General features: G+C 59.7%; 1 protein-coding gene across 2 annotated transcripts in view; it reads left to right on the plus strand.

The window, feature by feature from the left end:
• Positions 1–14,982, plus strand: part of MPRIP (myosin phosphatase Rho interacting protein) — a 93,983-nt gene that overhangs the window by 33,130 nt on the left and 45,871 nt on the right. For both annotated transcript variants that reach the window (XM_085309385.1, XM_085309384.1), the window contains exons 4-7: positions 3,175–3,326; positions 7,968–8,052; positions 10,811–11,021; positions 14,089–14,605. In XM_085309385.1, the coding sequence (XP_085165511.1) occupies positions 3,175–3,326; positions 7,968–8,052; positions 10,811–11,021; positions 14,089–14,605 (965 nt within the window). The remainder of the gene's footprint in view (positions 1–3,174; positions 3,327–7,967; positions 8,053–10,810; positions 11,022–14,088; positions 14,606–14,982) is intronic.

Below are 14,982 nucleotides of genomic sequence, written 5' to 3' on the forward strand. Positions count from 1 at the left end.
GAAACAGTAGTAGGAGTTTCTTTGCTCTAAGGTGGGGTCATTGCGGTCATTGGACTCTACCTATCAAGTGTCCGTCCTGGTGGCACGTGTAGGCAGGGAGCAAAGCTGCCTCGTTTAATTCCCCAAAGAGCAGAAATTGGGGCGCCTTGTTCCTTTCCTGTTGGCTGTGACGTTTCCCAGTCTCTGGTTTTGGAGAAGATGGAGCCCTATCAGGAAATGATTCATAGCTTGCACAAGKCAGGAGAGGAGGTGGGGAGGAGCCGCCGCCTCCCCCCCGACGCTGCCGTGCGTCCTTCGCCGAAGAAGGGCTTTGCGTCTCGCCCAGGCTATGGGAGGCTGCCTGAGCCCTGCGCGTCCACCCCGCCTTACCCGAGTGCAACGCCTTCCTTCGGCCCYAGGCTCGGACCCATGGGCCCTTCCATTGATTTATTCCTATTTAACTCTTGTTTCCTAACACTGCAGCAGGCCGGGGGTGCGGGACCGGCAGTGAGCGATCGCCAGCTCTCCGGGGGCCTCCGGCGCTCCCGGGGCACCGCGTGGCTTTACCCGGGGGCGGGKAGGTCTTGCCGAGGGTGCTGCGTCTCGGCCTCTCCTCGCACRGAGTTTGCGCTTGTTCGTGTCTTTCCACCTCGCTTTGCTTTTGGCTCCGAGGAAGGGAATAACTTGATGTAGAAGAATTTAAATCATTCCCGAGCGAGGCTGTTTGCCTGTCCRGTTTCATCTCCTCCCAGGAGGCGCGGGGGAGCGCGCCGGGCGCCCTCGGGTTCTCCCGGCGGGTTTGGTCCTTTCACCCCCTCCTGCTTTCGGCTGCAGAAGGCGAGGGGGGCGATCCGTGTCCCCGAGCTGCCCCCCACGCGTCAGCTCGGGCCCGCCGGCGGCTTGCAGAGCTCGGTTCGCGCTCGGCGTRGGCTTCACAAGCTCCTTTCGATGCCGGATCTTTTCGGAGCGCCGTTGCCCGTGGTGCGGGGGGCTTGGAGGGGCAGCGTAGATGGGGGCTGACGTGGCGGGCTGCTCTTGAGCTGCGCGAGACGCACGCTTTAGCCGTTGCAAGGATGCACCAAAACCGCTTTAGGGAGCCGGCGCCGTGGGGGGAGCCGGCCCGAAACCGGCTGCTCCGCTGCAGGCACGGCGTGTTGGTCGGTCTGGGCGTGAGCAACTGGGGAGGCTGCCCTGAACTCGGCCGTGGGGTTAAGGCAGGAGGAGAGGAGACGTGTTTTGCAAGGAGCTCTCTCCTGTCTTGCTTGCTTTCTGCGCGGTGCGCCAGATCCCCCGCTGTGCTTTGATACCTGCGATGCCTCCCAGGGGTTTTRAGGGTGCACGTGGTAAGAGGGAGTGAGTCAGTGGCCCAGGGTGCCCTTTGGTGAATCAGGTGGAGAAGCCCTCATCCCTTTTTTTTCCGTGTCCTGGTTGTGTTTCCTGGTGTGAAAACGCTCYGGGTGGGGAACAGGATTGAGCCCGCGCAGCAATCCGGAGTTTTATGGTCCTGGAAGCCTTGGCTGTGCCAAAGCCAAGTGAGACAAAACGTTTCTAAGACTCCACTTGGAGCGGGAGAAAGTTTTTCCGTAGGATTTTTATAGCTACCGGAAAGCGGGATTTTATTTTTGTTGTCTAAGACAAAAAAATCCTCTTAGGAATTGACTTCCTGTGGCACCGGGTGAAGAGGGCAAGGCTGCGCTCGGGGCGCGACGTGGCTTCGCGCTCGGCTTTTCCTGCCCTCCCTCCCCTGCGGGATCCGGGGACGCCCGTGCCAGCTTGCAGAAGGAGCAAAGAGGTCTTGGCGTGGCCGGGGGAAGGCTGGCCCCTCGGCCGGGCCCGCGCCGCCCCCCGGCACGCTCCTCCTGCTCCGCGCGCGGGTAAAGCAGGGGTCTCGGCGGGCTCGGATGCACGTCGCGGGGCCGCAGGCTGCGGCCGTTCCCAGGCGCCAGCGGGCTCCTTTTCTTTGCACCGTGCAGGCCGCTTTTGAAGGTGGTGTGCTGGCAGGGGAGCCGGTTTCCATGGTAAAAACCCTCGGCGGYGCCTGCCAAAAATAATTCACCCGGCTGGCCTTGCCATCTGGAGGGCGCAAGGAGGCTTCGCCGGCGGCGAGGAAGCGGCAGCGGAGCTGGGTTGCGTGCCTGCTCGGCGCRGGGCTCCTCCGCTCGCCTCTTCTCGTCCCCGGCGAGGGTTCGCGCGCTGCCCGGGGAGCCGTGCGGGCGAGCGGCCCCGCGGTGGAGCCGGCATCGACGCCTGCTCCCACCGCAGGCAGGTGCCGAGGAGCGTTGTCCCCGTGCCGGGACATTTTGGGGACCCTTCTGGCACCGTGCCGGGCTGGGAATGGCTCTGTGGGGAGAGGCAGGGTCGGGGACAGGGACGGAGCCCGCGGCGGAGCCCGGGGAGGGGATGGAGGGGGGCTGCAGGGCACCGTGCTGCCTGGAGAGGAGGCCGGGCTGTAATCGGATGAGCCCGAGCTGCTCCAGATGGACCCGTCAGCTCTCGTCAGCGCTAGCACATCTCCCAGCCCTCCGCCGCGCTCCCCTCCCCGCGCGCCTGCAAGAAATCCTCCTCGCCGAGGCCGGGATCCCGGCGCCCCTGGGGCGGCACGGCGTAAACCGCGGGCTGGCTGCTGGCGCGGCCCGACGAGGTGCCCRCGTGGCGCGGGGATCGAGAGAGGAGCATCCCCGGAGCGAGGGGACAGGGAATCACAGCCCCCCGCGCCGCCCGGCTGGGCGGCTCGGACGTACGGCTGCAAAGCCGAACGCGGCGGCTCGGCACCCCGGGCTGCCGCGGGGCAGCCATCCTTCCCCGGGCGCTGGGAAGAGCACAGCCCTTGTCTCCCTGGCAAAAGCGGACCTGGATGGGCCGCCTGGGGTTGTGCCCGCTGGTTTGTGTCCACAGGGATTTGCTCTGTGCCAGCACGTGCGTGGGGACCGGGCTTGCCTGAGCGGCTCTGGGCACCTGTGGGCAGAGCTTGGCCTGGCTTGGCCGGCGAGTAGTGGGGGCAAAGAGCCCCTCTGCAGCGGGAAGGGCAAAATCAGTTCCTGGCAGTGCCAGGATTGCAAAGGTCTTGGTCCACCAGAYGTCCAAAAGGCGTTGGGTGCTAGTGTCCACAAGGAAGGGGTTTAGGKCTCAAGGTGAACTCTGCACTCCTCTGCTCTTCTCTGTTTAAATGTTCTTCCTTTCTCCTTCCCCTTCCAGCCCACAACCCTCCCGCAGGGCACCATCAACATGAACCAATGCACGGATGTGGTGGACGGGGAGAGTCGGACGGGGCAGAAATTCTCCTTGTGCATCCTGACCCCGGAGAAGGAGCACTTCATCCGAGCTGAGAACAAGGAGATCATCAGCGGGTGAGTGGAGATCGGGGGCTGAGCGGCACTTTGGGCTCTTTGTTCAGCAGGGAGGAAGAGGATGGTGGGTAATGCCATGTCCAAGCGCGTCTCATATACTGAGATTGATCCATCTGTGATGGGTCACTGCAACCACTTGGGGTTTTTTTTGCACCTTCCCCAGGTTTGCCCTGGAGGGAGAAGGGCTCTGTGGCCCTGCTCGGTGGTTCCAGGGCTCGCAGCCCTGCTCGGATGCTGTGCRGGAAGCTGCATGGGGCTCTCGCAGGGCTTTGCGCTAAGCTCACCTTTTATCTTCGKTGCGCACTTTGGCAATGGAAACCAAAACAGCCACGCTGGCCAATTTCAACAGGGAGCGTGGAGGCTGCCTGGCAGAGCGAGCGCTGCGCATCTGGGCAGGTCGGGCACAGCGGCACTCCCCGAGGAAGGAACTGGAAGGCMTAAAGCGATTACGCTTCGAGTGTGTTGGCAACTGCCTGCTACAAGGGCGATCCTGGGGGCTGTGTGTAATTGCTTCCTCGCGGTCAGCCGCAGTTTTCTGCTCCTTTTTGGCAAGGATAGGTTTTCTTCCCCTCCCCTGCTCCGCTGCCTCTTGGACCCCTGCAGTCACCTGGTGCTCTGCAGTACAGCAGGAGCCTGTGCAGCCCCCCTGAGCTGCCAGATTTATGGTGTGAGCATGAGCACTGACTTCGGCGGAGAGCTGTGCAGCGGTGGATGATTTAAGTCCCTCCTCGGTGCTCAGGGCGCGTGCTCAGCCGTGCCTGCTGCGCTGGAGCCTGAGGCTTCCCAACATGCCGGACACCTTATAGAGCCAGTGATTCAGAAAACTCAGCCTCTTTTAGGAGCCTTGGCTGGGCGCCAGGGCTGAGATGTTCTTGAGTCACTAGTTACTTATGAAGGCCACCATTTTCAGGTCAGTTTTGTTGTCTGCCATTGGGCAATATCCTGCTCGGTGCTGCAAAACAACAGAGGCGTTTACCCGCGCGAGAGCGCTGAATTACACTGGAGCATTTGTTGAATGTTTGGAGAGTGCATCTGATGCCGAAATGCTCCAGGCTGGCCTTGGCAGCTTTGGGCCTAGCAGGGAAAAAAAGGAGCTATTTACTAGCCGAGGRAAGAGGCCCAGCTGCAGGGTGAGCGTGGGGATGGGCTAGGAGATGATCTGTGCCAAGGTGACTCCTGCTGTGGCTGGTGCTTTTACCGCAGCGTCCGATTGTGCGTCCCACCGAGGGTCACTGCTAGACGTGGGTTCCTGGGGCAGCTTTGCGACTTGGCATGTTCAACTCTTTTGGGGTCCTTGCAGTTGCCACCCCAGGACCCCCTGGTCCCCCACCAGAGGAGGTTTGGGTAGTCCAAGGGCTGGCGGTCCAACCCTGAGTGTCACCCACCCCTGGGTCCTCGTCAGCACCCCTGGGGCTGGCATGGCATCCTCAGGGCTATCTCTGCTCTGTATTTATCCGTGTCCTTGTGGCAGCCTTCTCTTCGCTGTGTCTGTCTATTCCCTGCTTGTTCTCAGTGGAGAGGGAAAATAGAGGGGTTTGGTTACAGCCCACCACCCCCCGGTCCCAGCTGAGCATCTGACCTTAGAGGAAGATTAAAATATCATCACTCTTACGAGTGCCTGCCGCAGGGATGTGGTTGCTCAGCAACGCTGAAGATTAAGCCACTCGAGAGAGCAAATCCCAGTAGATTTCCCAGCTCCAGGTGTTGGATGGTGACCTAGAAACAGCCTCATCCCTCGGTCTCAGGCAGACATAGGCTCGAATTGAATGCAGCAGTGGTGAGGGTGCTTCTCAGGTGCCGAGCCCGTCAGCACGGACCAAAGGATGGCGATGCTACTGCTGTTCACCTGTGAGCTCCTCGTGGATCATATCCCTTCGTTGCTCCAGACAGGACCAGGCACCTTCAGCACTTGGTGGGTGTCTTCCTCCCAGACCCCTCCACCGCTGAGCTGTGCTCCGATGCCGCCAGCAGAAAAGCACCCAGCTACAAATGAACTGAGTGAAAGGAAAGGCTGGGGAGCAAAGATCTTATCCCAAGGGGAAGCTCAATGTTTCAGAATTAGTTGACGTTTGAGACTAGAACAGAAAGCTGAAGGGATGAAATGGTTCTCCTGTTCTTCTAGAAACATGCCCTCTTCTCCTCTCTTCCAAACCTCGGAACGAAAGAATTTGGTTCTTCCTGTTGAAGTGATTTATATTTCCAAGCATTCTCTTTGGTTGTGACTCTCTCATTTTAGTAAATATTAGCTGAAGCAGGCATTTTCTTGCAGAGAGCTTGGGAATTGGCTCAGATGTTTGCTTTTCATGTATTAAAACTTCCTTGTGATCTCCAGTGTTCTACTGAGAAACCTGAATGCAGGCGATTCCCCTCTTCCCCTCCGCCCTTCTCAGCCATGGCATGTGCCGCGTCAGGCGGGCAGACCTGTCTTTCCAGAGCCGGGATGCCAAGCGCCTGGCTCGGATGAGTGCAGGCATGAGGCGAGCGTGCTGTGGAGGACCTGGCTGTGGACGGGTGGTGGGACAGGGTGGCCGACTCTGCTTCTCCAGCCAAGGTGGGACTGATGGATGCTGGTGGAGAGAGGCATTTCTGGGGAGATCCTGCCTGTAAAATGATACCTCCAGTCCTCGTGGACACCAGGCTTTGCTGGAAGCGAGTCTCAACACCCTCAAACCAACGGGCCTGCTCCTGCCAGTAGGGTCCCAGCATGGTCAAACAATTCATTTCTTTTTAATGGACTTGGGACCTTGCTGATGACCCTCTTAAGGGGAGACCGTCACTTGGGAAGGCACAAGGCTCTCCCTGCAAAGGAGAGGCTCACACAGCACTGGAAGCATGGTGTTTGGCCATCTTTTGGAGCAAACCAGCTAGCAAAGTGGTAGTGGCTGTAGCTGAGTGGTCCTGTTCTCCCCCAGGCCCCTGGTTTCATGATGCGTGTGCTGCTTTGGGGCATGGTGAGGAGAGGGTGCAAGTGCCTTGTCCGTTTCCTAGGGACGCCGGTGCTTTATTGAGTCCTTTGCCCTCGTGGGTGATGGTTGCTGTTGCGTATTTAAGAAGCCTTCAGTGATTGCTTCTCCCTTCCTTGCCCTGCCTGTCAGAGGCAGGGGTGGGAGAGCGTGCTTGTGCTGTAGGCTGACCAGAGYCGTATCCCAGGGCTCATCCCACTCTGGGTCTCGGGCTCATATCTGCTCTGCGGGAGGTTCCTGTTTTCCCTTTCCTTCCCAGAGAATCAGCAGCCTCCCACGGCCTCTTGCTGAGCTCTGCTTCCCTGACCTGGCCCTGCTGTGCTGCCGCTTCCCTTCGTCCCCATCCTCAGGCTCCTCTTTGTGCTCTGTTACACCCCAAAACATGGCAAAACCACCCCTCTGTGCCTTGCTCRGCTTCTCCTTCTCCCCCATGTTCCAGCACACAGTTCACTCTTTTGTTCCTGGCTCCTGCCAGCAGTGCTGAGAGGGAGAGACATTGCACAGCAAGGTGGGGCTGATTTATTGTTCATTGGCCCGGCGTCGTATTTTGAAGCAGTGCGTTTGCTTCTGACTGCAGGCATTAATCATCCTGAAAAAGTCCCATTCTGGTTCCGAGCCAGATGAGTTTCATTTGCAGTTGCAGCACAACAGGAAGATTTCCCTGGCTTGGGGAGAATTTGTTTTACACTCATTGCATGCTTCTGGCATTTATTGCTTAACCAAAGCCCACTTGATGTGGTCATTGCAAAACTCTTTAAAAGAGCRGTATACAAAGTGGGGGCAATAAGAGCAAAACGTGAAAATCTGAAGCATGACAATTTCCCAGCAGTCTGTGGATCCTGACTGAGGTAACAGAGTAACYTGGGCAGCTCATCAGGCCATGGCAGCAAGGCGTAGGAGAACCCACCGAACAAGAGACTTGTACCAGGGCTGGACTTCCGAATGCCAAGTTCACCCTGCCCTTTTCTAGACAAAAATGCATTGTGTGAAGCGCATTGGCGTTAGCATCCCTGAAAAGAGAAGGTCCTGCCAGGGAGGGTCTGCCTGCTCCAATAGGATGCTGTTGATGAGCTCTCTACTGTGTTTCAGGATCCTTGGATTCCTGTCCCTTGTCATCCTTGGCCTCTTCCTCTCTCTTGGAGCAAGCAGCATTTGAGTCGAAGCAATCCTAGGGTTGCCCTGGAGCTGTCCCCTGTCTCTCCTCCCTCCTGTCCTTCCTCAGAAGTTGTTTTTCCTCTGAGACCTTGCTGAGTGTTGAGACTATAACTGAGTACTATTTGCCCTGTTGACCCTAACCAACTTGGAGAGGTTGAGTTCTGCATGCCAAGTTCCAGCTTGAGGGATTTTTTAATGACAGGTTATAAACCCCTGAAAACTGTGGTTGGTAATGGAAATGCTGATGCCACCCAAATGCCACACAATACAAGCTCCATCTCTGGAGCACAGCTGAGAGGTTTGCTTGCAAGGGAGAGGTCTAAAGGAGGGATGAGTCTGTGTCTACCGGGGTGGTGTTGTCAGAGGAGTCTCCACATTACCAGGGAAGTAGCTTTGGGATCTGCACCCATGAGCGATGTCTGTACCCCCTACTTGGGCACAAGCATCACTGTCATCACCTCCCTCCTTCCCTCTGTGCTGTCCTTTGACGCAAACCTCACCTTTTGCTCTTCTTTGCTCACAGGTGGCTGGAGATGTTGATAGTCTATCCAAGGACGAACAAGCAGAATCAGAAGAAGAAGAGGAAGGTAGAGCCCCCAACTCCTCAGGTAACCCTGGGTGGTGACACACCGCGGCCCAGTCCCTCGTGGCCCCGGAGGGGAACAGTTTGGCTCCTTCTGCTGCTTTTCCCTCGGGCCACAGCGTTGCTCRGCTCCCAGGGAAGATCTCCCCCAATCGTGAGCCAGACTGACATGAAACRTGGGCTGCTGGCTGCATTTGCAGAGAATGAAAGTAAGGAAAAGAGCCAGAGTAGCAAGGATGGTGTGAATTAGTTTCTGGATGTCACTTCCCAGGGTCACATGCTGCTCCTTCGCCGACTTTGAGGATGCATGTGCTGTGTTGGCTGCTAGCCTAGTCTGAAAAGTCCCGCAGCAGCAGCGTTTGAACCCTCTGCCCACCCTTTCCCATCTGGGCTCTCTTGGAGTTGCTCGCGGCACGGATGGGTCTCTCCTGGTCCCCCTTTCCGTCTAATCCCGTTCCCTCTCCAGGCGGGCTGTGTGGGACGGGGTTTGCAGGCAGCAGCGATGAGGCTGGTGAAGGTGTGCGACCAAGGGCGTAGGCTGAGCAGGGCACGTAACGGAGCCGCGTGCCTGCGTGTTTCGCTCTCCAGCCGCCGTCCTCTGCCCCCGCTGCAAAATGGCATCAGCGCTGCGACATGGGCTCTCGCAGCGGCGGACCTGGCACCCCAGACGGTCTCCCCCGGGCCATGGGGGGGGTGCACGGCACGCGACGGGGTCTGCGAAGACGGGCAAGGGGTTCCGGGCCGTTCCTGAGCCTTTTGGGCAGAAACATGCTGAAATTGCGTAGGGCTCTGGTTACCCCGTTTGAGATGATCCCGGAGATAATGGGAATGAAAGGAAAATGCTGAAGGCCGGGGCTGGGCTGGGAGCTGCGGGACTGGAGCTGTGCTCTCCGGGGACCGGCGAGGGCTTCGCGCTCGTTTTGACTATAAATGGTAAAARCCGGGGCCGACCGTGACTCACTCGTTCCTGCCAGGCTCCCACGTGGCCGGAGTGGGGGAGAATCCCGCGGATTTGGAATTTGACCCCGAGACCGCGTTCGTCTGGCTCCGGGGCTGAGAACGGGCCGCGTCCCCGGGGCGGCCCGGCCTCGGCGAGCGGCGCCGGGGCTCCCTCAGCCCCRCGGCTTCTGCTTGAGGGCGACTGCTGGGTTTCCCCCGGGTCACCCCGCGGCGGAGGGTCGGCCGGGCGCGAGGAGGGCCACGGCCGGGTTTTCGCGCGGCGTTCGTCCGGGTCACGTTGGCTACGCTGGGAGCCTCCGGACAGCAGGGAAAAAAAAAAAAAATTGGGGGAAGAGCATCACTGTCCAGGTTTGGTGGTGCAAGTCTCCCGAGCCCCCTCCTGCCAAAGGCTCGGGCCGGCGACGGCCCCGCGAGCGCTGTGGCTCCGGCGACGCTCCGAGGAGGCACCTCCTTGCTCCGTGGCTGAGACCCGGCACGGTACGGGAGTCGCCCGRCCTCAAGCCCGGCCCCCTTCTCTGGCGCTGGGAAGCCGGAGCGGCCCCGGGACGGCGGGGAGGGCCGGCGGGGAGCGCGGAGCCCCGCGCGGCGTTCGGGAGCCGGGGGGGCCGGAGCTGGTGGTGGAGCAGAGAGGGGCACGGAGCCAGAAAAACCTCATTCTGGGATGCTTTTCATCGCCACGGCAACTTCTTGGAAAGCGTACAGGATCCGCGCTCCTGAGCACCAAAAAAGGGAAGCGGCAGCGGCCGCCGGGGACCCTCCGCACCCCGGCCCTGCCGGCACCGGATCGCCCCCGGCGAAACGGCTTCCCTTGAGCCTGGCCGCCTCTTCGGGCCGCGCTCTGCCCGCCGGCGGAGCGAGCCTCGTTYCTTTCCGAAGACGGCCGCCCTCTCGCCCGGCACCGGCTCGCGCCCGAGAGCCGCTCGGGGCGGGGATGGACGCCCTTGCGATTTGAAAAAAGCAAGGAAAAAAAAAAGAGGGCGTTTCTCCTTTTTTTCACTCTTAGGTAGTTTTTTGGTCCTCCCTTCCTCCCCGCGGCAGCAAGGAGCCGAGCAGTCCCGGGGCGTCGGAAGGGGCCGTTTTCAGCTCCCTTCGCTTTTCCCCGTCTCCTCCGTGCCCGGCGCCGGGGCGGCAGCGATCAGCGCGAGCGGAGTGGCGATGCCCCTGCGCGGGGTCCGCGCCGGGGAGCGCGCGCTGGCAGCCGGCGCTTCCCCGCCGGGCGTCGGAAGGGTGCCAGCGACTAGGAGGGTTTCCCACAGTCCGGGGACTGCGAGGGGAGTTAATTGTCTTTGATTTATTGGTGGCTTTAAGGAAAATTTTCCGCTAATGCAGAAACTTAATATGACAACAGCAAAACAGCTGCTAATGAGGGAAGCCAAACCCTAAAGCGGTTGGGAAAGCTGCTGCCTCTTCCCGGGCGCGCGCCGAACCTGGGCTGCCTCTGCGGCAGCCGGAGCCGGCAGCCAGCCTGCGCCGGTGCAAACGTAGCCACGAAAACGGCGTCGTTTTCTGATTTTTTTCCAGAGCCCATTGTAGGTAGAGATGCGTTTAAAATAATAAAATTTTAAAATAACATAAAGCGCGTGAAGCTTGGAGCTTGGGGAGCTTGGCCGGGGCGCTTCGCGGGCGGCGGCGAGGGGTGCCGGAGAGCCGCGGCGCCGGCCCCCGTGGCTAAGGCGGTCCCGAATCTCCGCCGCGCCGGCCCGGCGGCGGGTTTCCACCCGCGAGCTCTGCCCCTCGGGACGGCGGTGCCGGCGCGGGGCGGTGGGCAGGGTCGGAGCGGGCAGAGCGTCTCCGCTAACGCCCCTGCTCCCCTCCTCTCTTAGGAGCCTGGTCCTGCTAAGATGGCCGTGACCAGCAGCAGCATCCCCAGCGCGGAGAAGGTCCCTGCCACCAAGTCCACGCTTTGGCAGGAGGAAATGAGGGGCAAAGACCAAGCAGACGGGGGCAGCGGCCTCAGCCCAGCTCAGAGCCCGGTGCAGAGCCAGGCAGCGGCGGGCAGCTCCCTGAAGGAACCCGCGCTGGACRGCAAAGAAGGTAAGGGTGAAAGGTGCCGCACGGCCACCGGGCAGGGAAACCCGCTCGTTCTCGCGTCCTCGAGCTAGAGCGCAGGACTCGGTGGGCCTGACGCTGCGGGGAGCTCAGCACCGCGACACAGCTCCCGCCGACCCGCTTTGCGACCGCCCCACGAGGCGGGATGCGCCAGGTCGGCCCAGAGGCCTCCGTTTGCCCCTGAGAAGATGGCTCCACCACGCTGGTGCCGCGTGTGGAGGCGGCGGGGCAGCGGTTGCGTAGCGCCCTGGGACCTGGAAGTGGAAGGTGCTTCCCAAGCAGGGTTTTACCAGCAGCGCTGCCCAGAGGACGTGTTCTCGTGACATGGGAGCTGATTTATTACCCAGGAGAAGGGCAGATACGGCTCCGCCGTGCTTGCGTGAGCTTGCTCTGCCTGAAGCTAAACAAAGGCCTGCAGCTGGTGGTGTCTCCCAAGGGTCAGTACTGGGTCTAGCTTTGTTCAACTTACTCATCAGTGACCTGGATGAGGGGACAGAGTGCCTCCTCAGCAARTTTGCTGATGATMCCAARCTGGGAGGAGTGGCTGAYACACCTGAGGGCTGTGCTGCCATWCAGAGAGACCTGGMCAGGCTGGAGAGCTGRGYGGAGAGGAACCTCCTGAGGTTCAACAAGGGCAAGTGCAGGGTCCTGCACCTAGGGAGAAATAACCCTAGGCACCAGTACAAGCTGGGGRCTGACCTKCTGRAGARCAGCTCTGCGGAGAAGRACCTGGGAGTGCTGGTGGATGACAGGTCAACCATGAGCCAGCAACGTGCCCCTGTGGCCAGGAAGGCCAATGGTCTCCTGGGGTGCATTAGGAAGAGTGTTGCCAGCAGGTCGAGGGAGGTGATCCTGCCCCTCTACTCAGCCCTGGKGAGGCCTCATCTCGAGTGGTKTGTCCAGTTCTGGGCTCCCCAGTACAAGAGAGACATGGAGCTACTGGAGAGAGTCCAGCGYAGGGCTACGAAGATGGTCRGAGGGCTGGAGCACCTGCCCTACGAGGAACGGCTGCGAGAGCCAGGCCATTGGAGAGCAGCCAGCCATAAGTTACCTTAGTTATAATATTAAATTGCATCCTGAAAGAGGCACAGAAACCTGTCAAGAGTGACGAGGAGGAAGCACGTCTGCCAGCCCGCGTCCCTCTGGGCCTTCTGCTGCGCTTCCCCACGCGTGACAGCGCTGAAAGGTGTGGTGTTGCCGTGGCCTTACGAGCYGAAATTCAGGAAGGGATTTCGCCCTTCTCTCCTTTCAGGAGGGAGGAAAAAGCTTTTTGCAACGTCCCAGAGCGGTGCCTGTCCCCCTGCAGCCAGCCCGGAGGGTGCTGCGGGGCCCGGCGCTCCGCTTGGCCCGGCTATCGGGATTGCCAAGCGCTGTGCGCCGCTTCCTCATCCTGTCCCCGTATCAGGATAACTGTTTATATTTGTCTCCCTGATTAGCCCGTGGAAGGCGCCTGGGGCTGCCGCATTGTTCTCCGGGAAACAATAGGGGGCCGGGGCTTTTTTTCCCTGCCCTGGGCTGCGTTCCCTGTGGATAAGTGCCGGGGAGGGAAGACATGCCGAGTCCGTTTCCTATATCTGCGCGAGCCGAGCGCGCAGCTAAGGGGGCTGCTTTCCCCCGCGCTCTCCTGGTGCTAGCCAGCGGGCTTGGGTGCATCCGTAGGGTTTTGCCCCCTGACGCTGTGGGGCACAGCTGGGGCTAGGGAAGACACTGAAATGTCCCCAAAGCAAATAGCGTGATTTCCCCGCTTATATACAGTCTGCTTGGTTTCTTCGAAACAAAAAAAATATGCAAGTGAAAAGTGCTAGAATTCACCCCTTTCACCGGCTTTTTAATGGGAGACAGCATAAGTGCGGTTGCTGTTACGGGCTGGCAAGGTCCCTCCTGGACCTGCGTCCTGACGAGTGCTCCGTCCCGTCCTCCTCCCCGCGGGTCAGCTCAGCTCCTTCCCCATGCCCAGACACGGGCACAGGCATTTGAGAGCAGCAGCGCCTGAGGGCAGCTCATTTCTCGGGGTCGTTYGGAGGTTTCCTTCCATGGGAAGACTGACTTGCCCGGTGCTGCGTTGGTGCGAGCTGAGAATTGCTTCTTGCGGAGAGTGATGGTGACCCGTCACTCCTGTGGACTGCTCTTTTCCTAGTGCTGGATCGCAGGAGTGTGCTCTGGCAACAGGAAGCACAACAGATCTTTTCCGTTCATCGTAAAGCGCCTATGTCCCAGTGAARCCTCCACCTACCCCCCGTGCTCCTGGCAGGAAGGGCCTGAGGAGCTTTTGATGGATCCAAGCTTCCTCCAGCTGTCAGCACACCTTCCGTCCTCCCCTTCCCTTCTCCTGCCCTGTACTTTCCTGGAATCAGACAACCTGAAAACTGATTGCASTTATGATTAGGAAAGGCATTGGTGTTTGCTGGCTGAACCGCGGATCTTGCTTCCAATATACATTGGTGCAGATGGTCTTTAGAAACCTCCTCTTTTATGCCAGAAAAAGACACTGCTATCCGCTTGTGCAGCGTGTCTCTTCTTGCACGCTCCCTGGAGGTTAGGTCACTGTCTTCTTCCACCCTGAGGAAGAGGAGGAGGCTGCTTTGGCCTTCTTCCCGTGGAGCAGCTCTCAAGCAGATGTGAGCGCTAGCTGGGCACCTCGCGGCAGCTTGTTAGCAACGCTCCCACCAGCCAAGAACATTTCTGCTGCTGTCACCAGCCTTTTCACTCTCCACTGCATCCAACTGGTGACTTGATCTCCAACGCTGTCCGTGTCTGCGTCGTTACCTACGTGGGTATCGCCACCAAGGAGCTGGTCAGCAACTTYGGTGCCGACTGGGCTCCCCAGCTCCGCGCAAATCATCTCACCTTTTGAATGGGCCTTGAAGATGGAAGGCCGTGGTGACACAAAGGCTGTCTGTCTGCCAAATGAAAGTGGAAGTTGGAGTTGGGCTCCAGGCAGTGTCTCTGCTCTCTTTCTTATGCTGTTCCATACTGGAATTGRGGTTTTGTTTGTTTGTTTGTATCTTACCAAACGGCAGAACTTGGACCTGCTGAATTTTCTGTCCCTTAGATGAGAGCTCCATGAACGGAGACCGGATAGACTGTGGGCGGAAGACACGTGTCGAGAGTGGTTACTTTTCCTTGGAGAAGACCAAGCAAGACTCGAAGCTGGAAGAACAGCAGTTGCCGCCCCCACCGAGCCCTCCCAGCCCCAGCACCCCAAACAACAGGTACAGTTATCCCAAATCRCCCTCGCAGGAGCATGCCCAGCCCTTTCCTTCCCCAGGTACCCGATCAGGCGACCGAATGATTCACAGCTTCTCTCTGAACTCCTTGGATTCGAAGAACAGTTGCCCCATGCACAAGGACTCCAACAGCAGAGATATAGCAAGGGGAGCTGAAAAATCGGGGCGTCCCCTTTCTTTTAAAGCCAGCCGGCAGTACACCACCCTGGCCGACGTTCCCAAGGCCATTAGGATCAGTAATCGTGAGGCCTTCCAGGTGGAGAGGAAACGGCTAGAGCGGAGAACCCGGGCACGTAGCCCTGGGAGAGAAGAAGTGGCCCGGCTCTTTGGCAATGAGAGAAGGTAAGGGATGAGCGGCTAATCTCTTTCTTGCATGCTTGCAACTTCACGCAGGTTTGGTCCAGTCCTCCCTGCTGCAGCACCGGATGGAGGAGGCGATGTTTGCAGGGCGCAGGAGGTGTAGCCTCCCTCGGCCTGAGCACGTTGCAGCCGCTCGTGTTGGGGATTGCAAMACGGCCGTAGGCGAGCGGTGGTGCTCTGCGCGGCTCGGGTGGCACCGCGGCCGGCGGCGAGTGGTTGGCTCTCCGTAGCTCGGGTGACGCCGCGTTGTGCTGCAGCTCTGCCGGGATGTCCCGCTCCCTCCACGGGTGGGTTTGAAGGCATCAGGCTGCCCAAAGCAGGACYGAGCCTGAGGCCAGTCCAGTTTGTTCAGCCCTCCC

The sequence above is a fragment of the Rhea americana genome, unplaced genomic scaffold (assembly GCF_003343005.1).
Source record: "Rhea americana isolate MKP2758 unplaced genomic scaffold, rheAme1 scaffold_297, whole genome shotgun sequence".
Lineage (NCBI taxonomy): Eukaryota > Metazoa > Chordata > Aves > Rheiformes > Rheidae > Rhea > Rhea americana.